Genomic DNA, 20,560 nt, shown 5'->3' on the forward strand with positions numbered 1-20,560 from the left:
TGTGCCTCAGTGGCAACGCCGCAGGTGCATCTGTGTGCCGGTGGGAGCGTGTGCGCACACGGATGTGTGCATGTGAACGCAGCAGTGCATGTATGCGTGTGGATCTGGGGGCGCTGTCCGCGTGCAGCTCCGGCTGCGGGGGCCCGAGCGTGCTTCTCGGCGGGCTCCCCATTCTGCAGCCTCCCGCCCAGCCACCCTCCCGGCCGCCTGCCCCGGCTCCGGCGGGCTCACCGGAGTCAGACTCATCGGGGCTCACGGAGCTGAGCAGGTCCTTCTCCTTCTCGTAGTCGCCCTTGCACAGCAGCTGGCCCTCCTTGAGCACGAACTCGTCGCCCTTGCGCAGCTGCCGCTCGCAGACGCAGCAGCAGAAGCAGCCCAGGTGGTACACGCACTCCAGCGCCCGCATGACGAACTCCGTGGGGGCTATCTTCTCCATGCAGCCGCTGCACTTGGCCGCGAAGAGCCTGCGGGGCACAGGGGGGCACATGAGCTGGGTCGCGGCCTTCTGAGAGCCTCTCCCTCCCACCACCTTGACCCTCCAGCCCAAGTGGTAGAAGCCCTCCCCGGGCACAGTGCCATGTGGGGAGAGCCCTGCAGCCCTCTTCTTCTGGCTCGCAGGGCCTGGCGGCCTCAGGGTGGGCGCTGGGCCTCCCGCCCAGAGATGCCCTCCCCTGTATGTGTCAGCTCAGGACCCTTCCCGCTTAGAGACACAGTGGCCACTAGAGGGCAGAGTACAAGACGAGCCTCAACCTTTCCCCAGAACCAAGTCAGCCCCTGGCCTGAGGGGAAGGGTGGCTGCCCAGAGGTCCGTCCACCCTCACTCCAGGACCCGCTCTGCCTCCTCCCTGCCCTCCATCACCTCCACACCCAAGCAGTCCCCACCCCTTCATCCTACCACCAGGCACGGGCCCCTCCTCTCCTTCCTGAGGGACTGTCTCAGGCTCTGCCCTGGGTCTCTGGCCCCTCCAACCCTTCAACTCACCCTCCTGGATAAGCCAGAAAGATCTCTCTAAAACACACACCCAGTCGCCCTGCTTTCCTGATCTGGACTCTTCTATGGCTCCCCAGTGCCCTTGGGGAACATCAGGTTCCCGAGTCTGGCGCTCACGGCCCTTCACCGTCCTGCCTGGCCTCTCACCCCCCTGCTGCCCCAGGCCACGCCCACGGAACAGCGCAGCTGCTCTGGAAAAGCGCACTGGCCTTCCCTTTCTTTCTCTTTCTTCTCTCTCTCTCTCTCTTCCTCTCTTTCCCTCCCTTCCTCCCTTCTTTCCTTCCTCCCTCCCTCCCTCCCTCCTTCCCTTCCCCTTCCTTCCTTCCTTCCTTCCTTCCTTCCTCCCTCCCTCCTTCCCTCCCTCCCTCCCTCCCACCCTCCTTCCCTTCCCCTTCCTTCCTTCCTTCCTTCCTTCCTTCCTTCCTTCCTTCCTTCCTTCCTTCCTTCCTCTTTTTTCTCTCTTTCTCTCTGTCTTCCTTCCTTCCTTTCTCTGCCCCTGGGCTTGGCTACCACCTACTTAGCCCTCTGTTCAGTTTAAGCATTGCTACCATGAAGAGACGTATTAACCAGCCATGTACAGAATGCAAGCCGCTGTTCTAGGCACCTTGCCTGCAGAAACACACATAATCCATGCAACAGCCCTATGAGACTGAAAGGAATGTTAATCCCATTTTAAAGACTAGGAAACTGAGGTGCTGAGAGGTGAAGTCACTTGCTCAGAGTCACATGGACAGTAAACGATGGAGCCAGCTCTGAGCCTGGACCTAACCTGGTCCCCTCATGACAAAGAGGGTCCACCTCCCTCCCTGAATACAAAGCCAGGTGGGCGGCTCCAGCCCCTGGCCAGAGTGGACAGAGGGGTCTGAGCAACATGGCCTGTCCTCTGCCTAACCTACTGACCGCTCCTCCTGGCTGCCCACCCCTGTCACGTGCCCTGCTCTGTGGGAACTCAGCCTCAACAACATTTTGATGGAAAAATTTATGAAGAATCAAATTATTGCTGCTGGGAGGGAATTAAAACCATTTTTCATTCCCTGCGTCCCCGGGCCACGTCTGTGGGCGCCACCTTGGGAGCGCTGCGCACGTCCCATCCCTCTTTATGGCCCGCCATCACAGGCACAGATTACAGCTGCAATTCTCTGCTAATCGGCTCTGGAACAGCCATAAATGGGAGGCATTCGGCCTGCCTCCCTTCCCTGGGCGGCCATCAGCGCCGCCCACGGCGAGCTGCTGAGCACAGTGGACAGGGCTCGTCGCACCAGCCTGCTGCCCCTGGTACCGGCCAGGGCACTCCAACGGGGGGCACCTCCAGCAACCCTGCCACCCCCTCTCTTCTATCCAGCAGGCTCCTACTCATCCTGCGATGCCCAGTTCTAATGCTACCTCCTCTGGGAAGCCTTCCTGGATGGCCCAGCCTTGGTAAGGCGGTCTCCTCCATGCTCACCTGAGCTTCTCTGGTGGGCCTCAGTTCCCTCTCCCAAAACACAGGTGTCAGCAGGACATCCCGCAAAGGGCCGTTGTCAGAACTGAATGGAACTGAGCATGTAACTCAGTGAATGAGGACCACCCAGGGTGACAGCACTCCCAGTCAGCTCCCAACCCTATAGTGGTTCTACAAGGCCAGACCTCGCTCCACCTGGTCCTCCGGGCCTCAGTGAGCGTTTATGAAGCGGGTGAGGGAAGGTCTGGGGTGGGCTCAGGCTCAGGCTGGGCTGTCGGCTCCAGGCAGACAGGACGCCCCCAGCCTACACCGTACGTGACTTCACAAGGACAACCCGAGCTGGATTTTCGCTCTAATTTGGCCCTTTCGCTGGATACCATCACTCAGTGCAACTGACCCAGCTGTCCAAGGCAGCCTCAGGCAGAGGTCCGCCCAGCTCTGCCGCTGGGCTGGGGGAGGAGCCAGGTTTGCAGAGCCCGCTGCTCTAACACGGAGGACACTCCTGTCCTGTTCCCCCACTGCCCCCCCACCCCGTCCCCTCCCCACATTCCACCTCTTGTCCTAGGGGCCCCATTAAGATCATCAGTAGCTGACCTCTGGGGCCCAGGGGTGGACAGGTAGTGGCCACATCTCTGTGCCAGCACGGCGGGGCCGCGGTCTCCAGCGGAGGCCAGCGCACCTTAGGCGGCCCCCCAGAGGAGGCCTTCTTCGGCTGGGGGAGGGGCGGCGGGGCGGGTGACCTGCATTTGCAGGCACTGCCACATTGCAGGCTGCGATCACTCGGAAGAGCCCCTGCTAGTAATGCCTTGGCAGCAGGGGGTCGATAGCTACTTTCTCCAAACTCATCAACACAATCTATTATTAATACTTCTCCAAAGGCTCAGCGCCGCCATTACAGAGGCAGCGCCAGCCGCTCGGGGCATCATCTGTTATCTAGATTGCAAAAACTCGGGAAATAAAACAAACCGCGCACACTTTATAAACGGAATGCGCCATCCGTCTGGTCTCTGAGCATCTCTCCTCCCAATAAAACATCAGGGGGGACACATGAAATACTCGCTCCCAATTACGGGGTGCCTTTGTCTACTGTGCAGGGGTGAGAGTGGCTAACGACGTGCATGGGAGGGGCTGGGGCTCCAGCAGGCTCCCCTCCCCTCCACGAGCCCCTGCTCCCTCCTTCAATCCCTCCCGCCTTGGAGGGATTGGTGGAAGCCGCCTTCGCCATCGCCATCGAGAAGCAGACCCAGCCACAGGAGGGTGGCACTGGCATCAGATGGACTCAGGCTCCTGCACCTGATTCCACCACTTCTGGCTGGTGACTGGGCAAGTGATTTCCTCTCTCTGAACTTCAGCTTACTTATCTGTATAATGGGCTCAGTAACACTGCCTGTTTTTCCGTGTGGAGATGCAGTGGGCATGGTGGGAGTGGTCAGTGGACTGGGGCGGGCTGTACGAGGGCAGGAGCAAGCCTCTCCAGGGACGCTACAAACACTGAGCAAGCCTCTCCAGGGACGCTACAAACACTGCCCAGAAACACAGAGTCGGTCAGGATGGCAGGCCTTCTGCCTCCCTTCCCTCCCTGCTCCCAGGGGCTCCGGAGCCTGGGAGCACCAAAGGCACTGGGTTTGGAGCCCAGGTCCTCAACTCCATCCTGACTTAGCTACTCACCAGTTCTGTAACTGTGATCTTGGGCAAGTCAGAGCCTCAATTTCCTCATCTGTAATATGGGGACCATAGTCCCCACTCCCCAGAACCGCGCTAGGGATTTCAGATGGGTGTGTCTCTGCCACCCACACTGGGGCTGAGAGGCGGAAATGAGGGGGGTCCTAGGGCATGGTAGGGTGCCCTGGGAGGCCCAGGCACATTGGGCCAGGAGGAGCTGCCTGTGGTTTCCCCACTGGCTCCCTGGGCTCTCAGTATCCTCCCCCCCTGCGCCACCCCCCAGTCCAGAAACTCCAGGTCTAGAGGGCAGCCTTGTGACCACATCACAGGCACACAGGCCTACTGGTAACCCACATAACCCTCTCCTCCCACTTCTCATGGAAACTGCCCAGGCTTCCCCTTCCCACTGCCCAGGTCACCACCCCTCTCCTCCCATCTCTGCCCCCAAACACCTGCTGACTTGGAAGGATTTGGCCCGGGCATTCCTTCCAAGAAGCTACCTTCTCCCTGGTCTCAGACAGATGCCCCTTGCGAGCGCGCCGTCCTCACACTGCCCCTCCACACGGTAGCTCTTACACTAAGGACTCTGCTTCACACGTTTCCAGGCCCACCTTCCCCTTAGTCACCTCTGTATCTTCTGTGCTGAGCACAAGGTGACACACCAAAGGGAGCAATAAACATTTGTTGAATGAATACCAGACCAACCACTATGGTCCTGCCCTGCCTCTGAAGCAGGGAAAGGCTGTCCCCATCCTCAACCTGGTGTGGAGGTAGCCCGGCCACCTGCCCTGGGGCGGCAGTGTGACCTGGGAAGGGAGCAGTAAGTGGGGCTGTGGGAGGGGTGAAACACTAGTGCAGGCGGCCTGGGGGTCATCCTGGCTCCGTAACATTTTCTGCTGTGTGACCTGGGAAGGGAGCAGTAAGTGGGGCTGTGGGAGGGGTGAAACACTAGTGCAGGCGGCCTGGGGGGGGGTCGTCCTGGCTCCGTAACATTTTCTGCTGTGTGACCTGGGAAGGGAGCAGTAAGTGGGGCTGTGGGAGGGGTGAAACACTAGTGCAGGTGGCCTGGGGGGGTCGTCCTGGCTCCGTAACATTTTCGCTGCCTGACTGCGTTCAAGACGTTTGACGCCTCTGAGCCTCGGTTTCTTCACCCGTGAAATGGGAATGATGGTACCCATGTCTGGGGTTGTTGGGAGGGCCAGCACAGCACCAAGGGCATTCTATAAGAACTGGTGTCTGCCCTCTCTTGTCCCATGCGTGTCCAACATGTCTTTGCTGACCCCCTCACTGGAGTCTCTGAGGTTCTGGAGAGCCCGTCTGACACGGGTTAACAGGTCCCGAGCAGGCCTCCCTCTTCTGAACATCCTGGGTTCTAGATCAGTCCCTTTAGCTTTTGTCTCTCCGAGGCTGGACGGAGCACACCTGGCTCAATTCTCTGCCTCATGAACAGCACTGAGCACTGCCAAAGGTCCACTGTTATCTACCTGCATCACCTCAGTCGACCCAGCCCCCCCCCCAGAGGAAGCGGTTTCCTCCCCATTTTACAGAGGAGCACACCAAGGTGCAGAGGGCAGTTACCGGTTCAAGGTCACAGGGCAGCCTCACAGTGCACTCTCTCCCTGCTCTGTGCCCTCAAGTTTCTCTCTACGTGTCCATCCCCTTGCCCTGTGCTCTGAGTGTCACCCCCATGTCTGTCTGCTCTCGAGGGGCAGGGCCCGAGTCACCCTCCGTTCTCATTACTCAGCATAAACCCGGTACCCAGTAGGTGTGGCTGAGGGTTTGGAGTTTTCTTAAACCAAACTGCACATCTTCCAATCACAAACAGCACCCCCTTCGCCCCAGAATCATCTGGGGTTATGGAGCATGAATTCCCCTTCCAGAGACGTCCTCCCCGGAAGAGTCCCAGGCTATAACATCTCTCTTCTGAGTTTTTGTCGGTTTATTTGTTTAATGCTCAATTTATTAAACTCACCAAGCTACTTAAAACTCTGGAACTAATTTTTCTGGGACATTTGAACATGGATTACAATTCTGATCAATTAATTTCTCTTAAACCAGTGACGCCTGCAGAGATGTACACGGTATGGCTGATTCTTCTGCCTCTGATGGAATGGATTTCCTAACATCCTGGGGGACCCCAGCTTCCCTGCAAGCATCTTCCTGCCCAGGTCTTAGCGTCCATTCAGCATGGGCCAGCTCGGAACCCTGGCTCTGTCACTTCCTATCCCCAGAACCTCAGACAAGTGCTTTCTCCTCTCTGAGCCTCAGTGTCCCCATCTGTCCAGTGGGGAGAACGGTTAGGCACATGAGCTGGATTATACAAGTGAGATCACGGTCCCTGACATCATTTCTCCAGGACTTCCAGCACCCTGTCACTGGCCTGGCTGAGCAAAAGCTCCTCTGCCTCCTCCTCACTGTGTCGCCATTCCCACACCCTGTGGCCGAGTTTTACAGCTGACGTAGCCCCTTGCTGGGTTCTCAGTCCGAGAGCATGCAGCAATTTCAAGGTAAGTCCAAACACCCAACTCTGGCACCCAAGGCCCCACTCTGCCCCATCACACGTAGCCTCAGACCCTCTGCTACACATCACGCTTCTCATTGCTCCTGGAACACGGCAAGTTCCTTCCTGCCTCCTTAATACTTAGAATCCCCTCTGCCTCCAAGGCCTGTCTTCTCTTGCCCTTTCCTTTGCTTCTTATTTAACTTAGTTTTCATCCTTTAAGACCCAATCTAAGTGTCACCTCCTCTATGACGCCTTCCCTGATGCCCACAGACCCAGATATTTGTGTGTCTGAAGCTCCCCTGACCTAGAAATCAGGAACTGGGTCACCTCCCTGGGCTCTGGCACTGAGGAGGTGGTTATTGAGAGCTTGTTGAATGAGCAGTGGAGGGCCTCCCAGCAGGTGTGTGCTCCCCTCCCGCCTCAGTCTGCCATCACGAGGCCTGGCACAGGCTCTGGAACCTTCCCTTCAGCTCTAATTTCAGTCTGAAGCCCCGATCACAGTGTTCGTTGGGCGTGAGTGCTCCCTGTCTGTCAGTCTGTCCTTTTGAGGCATGGAGCTTCTGTCAGACTGGGCCACACTGGGGAACAGGCAGATTCTGGGCCTGGTATACTTTAGAGCCTCTCCAGGCCTAAGTCCCATCCATAGTCTCTGGAAACACTTCCTCCATGGGGACCACCAGGCTTGGTGCCTGGAACTCCACCCCCTGTGCCCCCACTAGCTACATCTTCTCGCCTTGACCCAGCAAACACCCAGGGAGGCTGGCTGTGGGCCAGGCTCATGTCAGATGATGGGGGGGGGGCAGGGGTAGAGTCAGAGCAAAGCTCGTCCACGGAGCTAGTGCGTGACGAGTGCTTTGACGGGCTATGCTCAGCAGGCCAGGAGAAAGAAAGAATGACAGTCTACTTGGAGGAGAGCTGAAGACTTCCTGGAAAAGGTGACATGATGCACAGTTAAGAACCTGCTTCTGGAGGCAGAGGGACGGTCTGAGGGGTCTGAATCCCAACTCTGCCACTAGCCTGGGGCAAGCCAACTGCACTTTCTGAGCTTGTCTTCCCATCTGAAAACTGGGGGCCACAAAGCCCACCTTCCAGGTGATCATGGTAATGCGTTTCCCCTCTCTGAGCCAAGCCCCCTTCACAGACAGGTGGTGAGGGTCTCAGACAGAAGGGTCACATGCAGGGCACTCAGAACAGGCCCCGACAGTACGTGCTCAATGCAGTGGCAAACGTTGTTCCTGCTCTGGGGACTGTGGTGTCTGTGATCACGCCCAATGAGCGACGAGCTGGAGTCCACAGGAGCGGAGGGGACAGGACCCCGGACTCATGTGGGGCTCCAGCTGCCGCGGCCAGAGTCTGCCAGTCACTGGGAGCAGCTGATGGGGGAGAACAGGCAGAGGGAGTGCCTGGCCTCCTCCCTCCCAACTCGTTGACATCTCCCCCACGTGCCTGCTGCGTCCTTATCATTCCGGGCGTAGCTGTTTTTTATTTTGAGACAAAAAGGGGCCTGTTGATGGGGATCCAACTGAAACCAGCTGCAAACATCTGCTTTGATGCGGCGGCGGCGGGCCAGGCGGGAGCCGCAGGCGGGGGCCCCGGTGCGCGCGTCAATCACGCGGCTGGAATGCGCGGCGTGGCCCGGCTCTCGCTCCGACCGACGGCCGCCAGCGCGCGGGCCTCTCAGGGCCTCTCGGCAGCCTCGCCACGCTGGGGCCAGGAGCTTCCTGCGGGGCACAGACCCAGCTGTGCGGGGCCTTGGCTCCTCGGCCCTTTGATCCAGGCTGGGGGCGCTGTCGGGAGCTCCTAGCCAGGGCTGGAGGTCACAGGCCAGGGCCAGTGCCAGGAAGGGATGGGCACAGCCGAGGCTCCGTGGTACACACGTTCTGTGATTCCTTCCATTTATTTAGAGCCCACTCAGGTGCCAGGCACTGTCTGGAGGCTGGGGATAGAGCAAGGAGCCAAATGGACAGTCCCTCCCAAACTTCCCCCTTCCTTCCATTCTACTGAACCAGGGACAGGAACAAATGGATGCATCAAAGTATAAGTGGCATGCAGAATACAACAGCCAGCGACAATGGGTGGAAGAAAACTGAGGCAGGGTAGAGCAATGGCGGTGGAAGGCTCACTGAAATATTGCGGGAAAGGAGTACCTCCTTCCTCAGAGAGAACAGCAAGTGCAAAGGCCCTGAGGCATGAGTATATATGGGGTTTTGGAGAAATGACAAGCAGGCCCATGTGGCTGGAGAGGAGGCGACAGGTGAGTGACAGTCAAGGGGACAGATTATGTGGGCTTTGACTAGAGGGAGGACTTTGAGCGAAGAAGATGTGATCTGTACAACCATTATGGAAGAAAGTATGGTGGCTCCTCAAAAAACTGAAAATAGATGTGATCTGACTGACATTTTAACTGGGTTCCTCAACAAGTATGTGGGAGTGGGGTGAGGTGGGGGAGCGGGGAGATGGGCTGGGAGGTTAGCTCAATAATCCTAGCAAAAGATGATGCCAGCCCAGACCGAGTGAGAGCAGGGGAGGTGCTCAGAAGCGGTCAGACTCGGGATGCATTGTGAAGACAGGGACTCGGAAGGAAGTGAAAGGAGGGGGGCATGGGAGAACGTAAGCTCTGGGGGCCTGAGCAACCAGAAGGGTGGAGCTGCCACTCAAAAAAAAAAACGGAGACTGAGGCAGGGTGGGGCAGGGCAGGATCAGAGTGCAGGTCTGGACATGCTGAGTCTGAGCCGCCTTCCAACAGCCACGTGGACGCGTCTGCAGGCTGCTGCGTACATGAGTCCTGAGTTCCGAGAGGCCCAAGCTAGGGATACCGTTAGCAGCTGTCAGATGGAGACACACACGCACACAGGTACACACACTCGTGTGCGACACACACAGACATGCACTCTCACAGATACACCGCACACAGACAACACACTCACACCTATTCCCTCCTGTAGAGGGAGCTGTGGGCACATGGCTTGGCACCTTTGGGGCTCTGACCCTTGGGGGTGCTGGGGCAAGGCCCAGGCTCCACCCCAAGAGTCTCTTTTCCATTTGAGGCTAGGGCTTCTCTGGTGACAACAGGGAGAACCAACGGTCCAGAGCAGGTGGAAGTAGAGCATCAGGCCCCTCTGGCCGCCCTCCCACATGCCCTCCTCTCTGGTAGAGCTGCAGGAAGACCTGGCCAGGAGGCTCTGCACACGGGCACAACAGCTAAGGGCTTTCCCGGCACCGTCTCGGTAACCCTCGGCTTGACGCTCTTCCCTCTTTTTTTCTACCCTTCACCGGTGAACTCAATTCATGTGCACATTCATGTAGTTATGCACCCATTGAACTAAAATTCATTAAGCACCTACTATGAGCCAGGCCCTGTGCTGTGCTCACAGTGAACCCTTCTCTTCTCACCTATGATCAGATCCCTGTAAGCTGGTCCCAAGTTCCCTTCTCCCATTGTCACTGAGTCCACAGCTCTTAGTTGCCAAATCCAGCAGCCATTATTATCGCTACTATAGTATTACTAAGATTTATTGAGTGTTTCCTACACAGCACACCTCAGGCCTTATTTGCACACGGACTTCTCCCCCATATGACTCCTGGGAGGGAGGCACTGTCACCCTCTTTTCACAGAGAAGAGAGTGATCTCCAGAGGGTAACAGGGCTGGGACGGAAGCTGGGACATGGGGCGTCAGAGCACCTGCCCCTTCCTGTCTGCTGCCTATTTCCTGGGTCTCCCTGCTCTTGAAGCGCTCCCCTGCCTCAGCCGCCTACCCCTGCCCACCACTTGGAATGGCTCTGTTCTTGCCTGCTCAGCTCACATCTGCTGGGCCCATGACCTGGCTGCAGCTGGGGGTGCCAAGGCGACACAGGTGAGGGGCTAACACCAGTGGAAGACGAGAACTCTCACACTACAAGATGCAGAGACCTCTGAATTTCTCTCCAGGGTCCTGAGTGGGCACAACAGGCCCGGCCCAGAGCTGTGTGCCCAGGAAGAGCAGAGGGATCCGTGGTGGGGCCTGATGGGGTGCAAACTTGTCTGGGTGGTGCGCAGGGCTGGGATCAGGGAAGACTTTCTGGAGAAGGGGGCAATAAAGAACGCAAAGGATTGAATGAGGGAAGTGGGAGGGCTGGGATGGAAACGGGTGCGTTTGGCTCCAGAGTCTGAGTTCTAGTAGGGGTACAGAAGAAAGAGGCCACTCTGGGAGGGAGAGATCGGAAACACAGCAGAGCCATGAGGAGAATGGAAGCCACACGCAGGATTAGGGAAACAGTGGGTCCCTGAGGTGGGAGCATAGGTGAGAAAGGAGAACGGTCACGCTGGAGGCCTTGATGTTGGGCTAAAGATGATGATAGATCAGGCTTCTTTTGTTTCCATCCATCCATCCATCCATCCATCCACCCATCTAAGCACTTATCCACCCACCGACAGCCACTCCATCCATCAGTCTGCCTGCCCATCCACTCACACAGTCACTCAGCCTGATACCCACCCCGCCATCCACTGGCCCAGCTTCTCCCCCCACCCTCACCTGCCCGCCACCTCAGCCAGGCATCCATCATCGACCAAATGCTCACTTAGGCACCCACTCTGGGCCAAATCTTACTGCATGATTCCTCCGCTTGGAAGCAGAAACTGACCGAGCCGACATGTTGGCCCCATCATTCTGACCCCAAGGGTTCTGGGCTCCTTGTACACAGACCACAGCGTCTTAGGGATATAACAACACTGATCAACTTCCTTCGAGCCAGTGTTTTCTGGAACAGATTCCATTACGGCAATTTAATTTTTGGATCAATTTCTTTCTAGTGCAGTTAAGCAATTTACAACTTTTTCCATTTCCATTTTTATTTTACTAAAATTAATTTCATTGAGATAAATTATTTTCCATGAAAATTTTCAAGAAAGGTTGGCTCATCATTCGGGTTATGTCTGCTTCCCATTTCATTGACTATCAAGATTTGACTCGCAGGTTAATTTGTAGCCAGTGACACATTTTACCATGGGTAGTTTCATCGTTGTCCATTGTGTCCTGTACTGGTTAATCTACAAATTTAAATTTTCCCCCAGGCTCAGGTAGGGTGGTTTTCAATGTTACCAATAAAATTACTACAGTTTATGATCACAAGTTTTACCAGGCAGTTGACAGCAAACCAAACAGGGTCAAAACCAGGGATCCCCAAACTACGGCCCGCGGGCCACATGCGGTCCCCTGAGTCCATTTATCCGGCCCCCGCTGCACTTCCGGAAGGGGCACCTCTTTCATTGGTGGTCAGTGAGAGGAGCATAGTTCCCATTGAAATACTGGTCAGTTTGTTCATTTAAATTTACTTGTTCTTTATTTTAAATATTGTATTTGCTCCCATTTTGTTTTTTTACTTTAAAATAAGATTTGTGCAGTGTGCACAGGGATTTGTTCATAGTTTTTTTTTATAGTCCGGCCCTCCAAAGGTCTGAGGGACAGTGAACTGGCCCCCTGTGTAAAAAGTTTGGGGACCCCTGGTCAAAACCATACTAAGTGTGTTCCTTCTCGCCCTTCTGAGACTCAGAGACAGAGACCTTCCTCTGACCCTCCTCTCCCGGTTACCCCTCCTCCATTCTGGTAGCTGGCTCCGCACTCAGGTCACAAGGCTGAGTTTTTGCCCAAACAGCCCTTAAAGCCTGGCACCTAGCACCTCAGTCCTTCAGTGGCAAGAAGAGCCATCTCCTCCCTTATCCCCCACGCTATACTTCTCTTTATGGAGCAGGAGAGAATATTAACTTTGTTAACCAAGTCAAGGAGGGCCTCACTGGACAGTCTCTCTCATGAGGTATGGCCAATACCCCCTGCCCCCCCCAAACCTGTGCTCCTGCTGTCAAATTCTGAACCCTGCCCTGGCATGTATTCCTAAAGGTCTAATGCACTGGAACCAGCCCAGCCCTGTGCTCAGAGAGTCACATGGAGAGGGCTCACCAATGTGTCATAACCACCTGGAAGATAGGGGTCCCTTCCTTTCACAGGTCCCCCAGCTGGTGAGTTAGAGCCAGGACCCCACCGCTAGTCAGCCCGCCTCCTGCCTTCCGGGGGAGGTCAGGAAGGTGGTTGGAACAGGGGAGCAAATACCTGGGCGGTTCGGGAGCCTGAGACCTGCCCCTAGCCATCTGCTCGTCAGTGTCCGGCTTTGCAGGGAGACAGCCATAGCTTGTGGGCAGAACACGCCTCCCAGTTGAGGGGCATGAGATTAACCTGAGAAGTGGGTGCAGGAGAGGAGCCGAACTCAATACTGATGGGAGGCAGGAGGGGACATTCTGGAGGAGGAGTCCTTGGAGATGTGGGTGGGATTTATTTCCTACCCACAGCCGGACCCTTTGCTATCAAGTAAGAACAGGTCTGGGAGACCCCTCCGTGGGTCTCTGCTACGCGCCTTCAGCCGGCTGGGGGCGGGCAAGGGGCGACTGGGGTGGGTCAGGGCCGGGCGTCCGGGCTGGGCACTACCGCGTGCACCGCCGCCCGCAGGTCTGTTTAGTGGGTAACTGATCGCCCCGCGCCCCGCCCCAGCCGCCCGCCGCCCACCAGAGCCGCTTAATCACCGCCTGCCCGGCTGCATTAGCATAGTAATGGCCTTTAAATTGAGCCTCTTTGTTTTTTAATTAAGCTCCCAGCAGGTACAGAGAAGAGCGATTATTGAGGAAGCTGCCAGCGCTAATCGCCCGCAGTCATTTGACAATTAAAAAGCTCCTGGCTTTAACCCTTTCCCCACGCCCGCAGCATTCCCCGAGCATTTATCCTGCGCCGACTGTGTGCGCGCTTCGCGGTGCGATCCGCGGACCCCGCCCCAAGCAACTCGGAATGTCCCCGCCAACGCCTCCATTTTGCCGAGGAGCAGTCAGGGGCGCAGAGAGGGAAGGTAACTTTCGCAAGGACACACAGCCTGGGCTCGGAGGGGCTCGCGTTGGCAGACAGGTTGCTAGCGAAACCCGGCCGCCCGGCCTTTGCGCCCTGCCCTCCGCTTGGAGTATCAGCCACCTGTGGCAAAATCCTGGGGCTTCAAGGCTTAGGTGGGCACCGCCCAACTCCCACAGCCACAGCCTCCTCCTCAGAATTGCCAGGGCATCCTCTCCCCGCGGTTAGTCCACCCATTTCCCAGTTACGGAAAGGTGCTTATGCCGTGCCAGGCGCAGCGCTGGGTGCTGAGGCCCGCCTCGAGCAAGCCCGGGGCGGGCTCTGCCCACAGGGACCTACATGCGGGGAAGGGAGACAGGTGAGGAGGCAGCTAGGTGCAATTGCTCCTGATCTAGCCCAGGTCTGTGGGAAAGGCCACTGTCCTGGAAACAGGTTTGGGCTGAGGCTGAGCGATGCGGCTCAGCCAGGTGAGGAAGGAAGGATGCCGGGCAGCGGAGGAAAGCAGGAGCGCAGACCCCAAGGCCGGCATCATTCCCCAGAAGTAAAAGGTGCCCAGGGTGTGCGGGGGAGGGGCACCGGGACCCAGAGCAGGCTGGAGAGTCGCAGGAGCAGGCTTGAGTGTGCAGGGTCTTACCTGACTTAAAAAATTTGGTATTTTAATAATTGAATTTCTTTTTGAGTTGGCAATGGTTTAAAATTCAAATGGACCAAGGTGTTCACTCTGTCTCCTCCACCCGTCCCCAACCATCCACGTCCCTTCCTTCTGCAATGCGTAGGGAAGACTTCCACGAGCCAGGGTGTATCCATTACTCCCTCTGTCCCGACTTTATTTATTTGTTTGTTTGTTTGTTTATTTTTGAAATGAAGACTTTTGGGGGTTTTGTCTACTTTTTTTTTGTTTTATTCAAATGCTGATTTATTCTACACACTGCTTTTGCCTCGTCCTGTGCCCCCTCCCACACGCACAGCAGTTGGAGAGGATGCCCCTGGCCTGGGCACCTCTGCTGCCGCGCAGCCCACCGCATGGGCACGCCCTAACCTATTTAACCTGTGCCCTGTGGACGGCTTTCTGGGCCACTTAAAGAATCTGTGTCTCCATCTCAGGAGCCAGCGGGAAGTCAGTGAAACGTTCTAGCTGGGGAGTGGCTTGAGCGATTTACATTTTAAAAAGATCGTTTTGGCTGCAAAGCAGGGACCAAGGGTGGGAGGAGCACGGAGCAGGAGCAGGTGACCAGCTGAAAGGCCCACTGCAGGTGAGAGGCCCAGGCGCCCAGGCTGCAGGGGTGAGGAGGGGTGGGTTGTCACGGAGCCTTGGAGGGTGTTAAGCAGACTGGGCTTTGGGGGTGGGGCGGGAGGAGCCTGGGGCAGCTCCCTCGGTCCTTCTGGGAGCCTGGGGGTGGGGGTGGGGGTGGGAGGGCAGGGGCTGAGACCGGATGCGTGGTGGTGGCGGGGGTCCGCGTGGGGACACCAGGTGTGCAGTCATCCTGGTCTCACTGCACTGACAGCCAGAGCAGGTCCGCATCATCATCAGTTCCAGGTTCCCCCCAGGCTCCCGGGTCGGAGCCTGGCTCTCCCCCGCCCGTGGCCCGCACATGCTCCCTCTCTGTCTGCTCACTCTTCAGAGCAGGCTGCGGCCAGCGGCCCGTGAGCCACCCCAGGCTGAGCTGGCGTTTGTGAAGAGGGGAGCCCCGAGAAAGCCTGGCTGCTGGCTTCTTAATAAACTCGGGAGAGGAGGCTCCGAGGGCCCGGGAGGGGGTGCTGCGGAGGAGGACTCTGGACAGGCAGGGGGCAGGCTCCGCCCTGCTCATCCCTGGGGGGGACACCCTTCTCCTTTGCCCCTGGCTCCCTGGTAAGGGGGGTGACAGGCTGTCTATTTTCTGAAGCCCTCCTCACCTTGTCCCTTAGCCACTGTCCCTGACTCAGAGCTCGAGGTGTCCCCTACAGAGAAGCTGAGTGGGGCAGCCAGGAGCAGCCCCTGACTCCGTTGTGCCCACCCCACGGAACGAGGCAGCGGGCATGCGGCACTGCAGGCAGCGAGGGGTTAACAGTCTGCCCACCCCCATCTATCAGCCAGCATCTCCCAAACAGACGGACAGACAGGCAGCTGTCCAAACAGGCCTGTGTACCTGGCCGCAGCCAGAGGCCGGGCCGGGCTGTTTACTCTGCTCCCCTCCCCCACGGTCACACACCGGCAGCATTTCCATGCAGTCTCCCCTGGGGATGCGCCCACCCCGCTCCTCCCGCCGCCCCTGAGCAGAGGCTTCCTCAGTGTCCAGCTTGGAGACGAGGAATGTCCTTGCTCAGGGCTCTGGGCTGGGACGTCTCCAGGAGATGATAACAGAAATGGCTGACTGGCTCAGCTGGGCCACAGTCACCATGAGCTCCGGGCAGTGATGCCCCATGCCCACCCTGCCAAGAGCAGAAACTGTCTCAGAGCCCGGGGACCCAGTGAAACTGGGCTACCTGGAGGACTGCCGTCTCAAATCACCTCCTGGGAATACGTCCGCTCGGGGCAGCTGTGGCACCCGAGGGACTCCCAGGGCTCCCTGGGCACCGCGCCAGCCCTGCTCTCTTCTCACACCTCCCAGGACAGAGCCACCTCGTGGCCCCACACACCTCAGACGCTGAGCTCCTTGACTGTCTCCTCCCCTGCCTCCATCTGCCTGAGGCCACCAACAGCCACCCTCACCTCTGCCTGGGTGACCTCTGGGTCCTCCCTGTCCCCTGACAGCTGTCCCCACATGCGACCCATCGTCAGTCAGCCTCCTCCACGGCTCTCAGACCCGCCCCTTCCCCCACTGGAGGCGAGCTGTTTATGGGATGCGGTATGCTGGGTGCCCTCAGTGCCCAGCCACTCGCAGGCTGTGCCCTCCCCCTTCCTGTCAGTGACCCCTCTCACTCCCCCAAGTGCCCCTGAGTGCCCTTTCTCTTGGGAGATGCCCCCACAATGTCAGGCTCTCCACCTGCCCCAGCACCGACAGCACCAATGCCATGTCTGAGCGCCTGCTGTGTGCCCGGCTCTGGGCCCAGCTCCTGTATTATTTACCCCAACCCCTCTCAAACCTGGGAGGCTGGGGAAATGACTGCCCATTTCACAGAAGAGAAAACCGAGGCTCAGAGAGACAGTGTGACTTGTGCCAAGTGGCACAACTGCAGAGCGCCAGAGCCCCCAAGAAGAGAGAGGGTCAGTGTGTGACCTGGCAGAGGACGGCAGTCTCCCGCTCGGTATGTGAGCACAGTCCCGAGCACCGTGCCTGGCACAGGCGGGCAGTGAGAGGTGCACAGTTTTGACCAAGTCCCTGTGCAAAGCATCCCACAGGTCGGGGGACCTCACCGTTACTAGGCTGTCACCTGCCTCCCAGCTGGCATTGCCGGGGGTGAGGGGGTACAGGATAAAGTAAACACCCCCACATACCTAGGGCTTTCTGTGTCCTGCTCTACAAAGGGGCTCCGAGGCTCCGAGAGAGAAGCTCTTCTCGGGCTCATCCGACTGGGACACGTGCGGCTGGGATCCTGTCCCTGGCTGTACCCCCCCTCAACCCAGGCCAGGCCCTGGATCCCTCCTCGGCACCCCCCACCCAGTGTGACATCTTTACTGCACATTCTGGGCCTGCATAGGCCTGGAGGGGTGAGGGGGAGGCAGGACACCTCTCAAGTAACGGATTGTAAATTCCTGGGCCCTGGCTCTCCATCCCTAACAACCCCCTCCCGAGCTCGCAGCGCCTGTCCCTTCGCAGCCAATTTAAATGAGGGGTCCCAGACCCTGGGCGGGAAGCACTCCAGACTCGAGAGAGGGGCAGCTATTGTTTCTCTGGGAAAAAATAAAATAAAATCGACCGGCGCTCTGCAGCTTCTAATCACTCTCACATGTGCTGTGTGGTTCCCCCCAGGACAGCCCTCGACAGGGAGCGTGCCCCTCAAGGGCACAAGCTGGCTTTGCCCCAGAGCCGGTCCCCACTGTACAGGGGGAGAGACTGAGGCTGGGCGGAGGGACTACAGAGCGGCCGTGTTCTGGGTAGCCAGCCTCCTTTCATCCGCCCAGTAAGCTCACACTGACTGCTGGTCCCCATTTCCCAGAGGGGAAAAGTGAGCCCCTTGTTCAAGGTCATCAGCCAGTACATGCCCGCGCCAGGATCTCCTCAGCCAGACTTGCCCATGGGATTTGAACCCTGGTCCTTCCCTCCCGAGCTGGACACCTCTGCCCAATGCAGTGTGGCCTCCCAGAGTGAGGGGCACCTACTGTCCTCTGGAAGCAGCCCGGCCCCGGCAGCCAGCTGCAGCGGGGACCTCAAAGCATCGAGGCTGGATTTTAATAAGGAAGATGAATTTGCCTGAAAGCCCGAATTGGGAGCAGGGGGCAGCCAGGCTGTGGACCACAGCTCGCTCTCCCGTTGTAGGAGGGGAGCCGAGGCCTGGCCAAGTGGCCTCAGCTCTGGGGGCCCAGGCTATGGGGGGGCTGCCCTGGGCCTGAGGGCTGGCTCTGCGTGGCCGAGCCCTCTCCCGCATAAGCCCACAGGATATTGCTGCCTTTGTGTGCCTGGTGACCCAGCTGCTGGTTATTGAAAAATTCCACCGCTCTGAGCAGGGCAGGCCCGCTGACCCCTCATCCCGGGACACGCCTATCTTTCAAAAGATACGGGATTAGAGAGCCAGAGCCGACCTGGAGCAAAGCCCTGTCTGGGGTGTCTGTGTTTTCGTGGCCTCTCGGGATACTCGCTGGAGTGGGCTCTTGGCGCAGGATTTAATTAGTTGGAATCAGCCTGCGATTACCGCGGCGACTGTTTACCCAGCCACTCTGCAGTCTGAGCCCTGCTCGGAACAAAGCTGGGCCCCGCGGCCCGCTGGCCAGGCTGGGGGCCCCAGCTGAGCCCGGCCCCTGCTGGCAGGGGAGGACCGTGGGCCTCACTGGGCCTTCTGGTGGCGCACCTCACTGAGCCGGTATCTGTGGGGTTTCGCAATGCAAAGCACTTACTTGGGGCTTTTAAAAAATTAAAGCATCTCAAGAAGTTTATGGTCGATTTCCGAGCACAGTCCCCTCCCCTTAGCTCCTGCTTGGTGGCAGTGGTGGTGGCATTGGTGGTGGACAGAGTGGGGGTTTGCAGTAGTGGGAATGAATTCTGTGATGAGCTGGGTATGGGCAACGTGCCTGGATGCCAAGCTCTGGGGGGCCTGGGGGGGGTGCCCACGCACCCTTGTGCCCTTGTGCCCACTCTGCCACCTCAGAGGCCCCTCTGGCTGTGTGTCTGTCTGCCCTGGACGCCCCTCCAGGTAACCGCAGAGGCTTGGGCAGGGAGAAGAAGCCTGTGTGTGCACAAGCCTCCTGATCCTCAGAGCTACCCACACACACGTGAGCGCACCTGTTACCCATCTTCCACCATGGTACACGGGACTCCGTGCATACACACACCCTTCACTCATGCATGTGTGCACACTTGGATTGCACATGCCAATAGTCTACAGACCCCCTCCCACATCCACTTACACATGCCTGCCAACACATGGGTACATGGGCACTATTTGGGCACACACCCATACACACACATAGGCACTCTCTGATCCCATCCTTGCTGTGCACACATATACAAGCAGGAGTGTCTGTGCCATGTGCTACCTTTTAGGACTGTACCTGTGTACACTATGCCCACTGGCTGACCTCTGAGCAAGCTCACACCTTATACCCATGTACAACTGCTTATAAACCCATGTACACATGTTTTCACCTGTGGGGACAGCTGTTGCCTCTACTCATGAGTCCTGTGTCTACCCACGGGGGGCCATCGGGGCTGTTTCAGGGGTCTTCCGCTTAGAGGGGTGCCACCCAGATCCAGGGTCAGGTGACTGGCTCTGGGGGACCCAGTCCTGCTGGTTTGCATTCTGGGAGGTTGAGGCACAGGCCAGAGATTGTCGGGCATTTAGATTCGGGAGCTGTCCCAGGGCTAGGCTTCTGGAAAAGATGCCAGGTTGGAGCCCAGGGTGGGGCTGGGGGCCTGGCCCCTGTCAGCCGGGCAGGTCCTGCCAACAGTTGTCATCAATCTCTGGCCCAGGAGCCCTGCTCTCAGCCTCCTCTGAACGCTTCATTGCTCTCACCTGCCTCCCTCACCTCTACCATGGTCACTGTGGCTCATGCCCAGCCTGTGGCCTGGAGTACTTGGGGCCTGGGGGCAGGGCTGGGGCAGGGCAGAGGGCTGCCCAGACTCCCAGGGACTTGGGACTCCTATGATCTCTCTTTTCACCCTGCACTAGTTACAACTGGGCCCCAGCGCCAGGGCCACATGCCTCACGAGTACGTAGACACACATAGGGACACACTCATAACACATATGTATACCCGTGGACACACCTGTGCGGACACTGTCACACATACATAAGGTGACTGGGATGCCATGTGCTTACACAGGGCACATGCAAAAGCACACAGAGGTACCTGCAGACACACACAGAAGCACAAAACCCGGGCGCACACTGAGACACAGGAACACAAGAGATGCGGGACAAACAAGACACAGAGACACACGACAACAAAGACACAAAGGCCCACACAGGTGCCGGGACACATCAGGACATGTGTGTACACACAGACACATACAAATGCAAACTGTAGGCCGAAGTGAAGCTCTCTTTTCAGGAGAGAAGGCGGAGGAAGGTTTAGCTGTCCTGAGAGTGGCTGCTGGGTTAGTGCTGGGGGCGGGGTGGGGGGAGGTCCAGGCAGGGAGGGGAGCGACTGCCCACAGGCAGAGGCTGCCTGGTGGCTTGGCCAGTGCCCATCGCCCCCTGCTCCTGCCACGACCCTCTCCTGGCCAAGCCCAGTATTCCTTCCGGCCTCACAGCCAGGAGAACCAGCCAGCCCAGTGTCTGCCCTCTGCCCGTCAGCTCCAGGCCTCTGGCTGCCCGGGCCCTGTGCTATCTCAGGCTCCATGAAGTCCCCACCCTGGGCCCAGCGCCCTGCGTCGCTTCCCTGCCGCTCCCTACGTGCCGTCAGCCGTGTGGGTCTGCCGCCTGGACTGCCTCTCATCTTCTCTGCCTGTGCCCACCACGCTCTTCCCCCCCCCCCACTTACCCTCCTGCCACCCAGAGCGCCCTTCGGCAGGGCTGGACCT

The 20,560-nt window shown here is 58.1% G+C and overlaps 1 protein-coding gene across 2 annotated transcripts in view; it reads right to left on the minus strand.

Annotated features, from left to right (window-relative positions):
• The window catches only part of LMX1B (LIM homeobox transcription factor 1 beta), a 77,359-nt gene that overhangs the window by 6,525 nt on the left and 50,274 nt on the right, over positions 1-20,560 (minus strand). For both annotated transcript variants that reach the window (XM_066256176.1, XM_066256175.1), the window contains exon 3: positions 232-464. In XM_066256176.1, the coding sequence (XP_066112273.1) occupies positions 232-464 (233 nt within the window). The remainder of the gene's footprint in view (positions 1-231; positions 465-20,560) is intronic.

This window comes from Saccopteryx bilineata, chromosome 2, assembly GCF_036850765.1.
Source record: "Saccopteryx bilineata isolate mSacBil1 chromosome 2, mSacBil1_pri_phased_curated, whole genome shotgun sequence".
In the NCBI taxonomy this organism is placed as follows: domain Eukaryota; kingdom Metazoa; phylum Chordata; class Mammalia; order Chiroptera; family Emballonuridae; genus Saccopteryx; species Saccopteryx bilineata.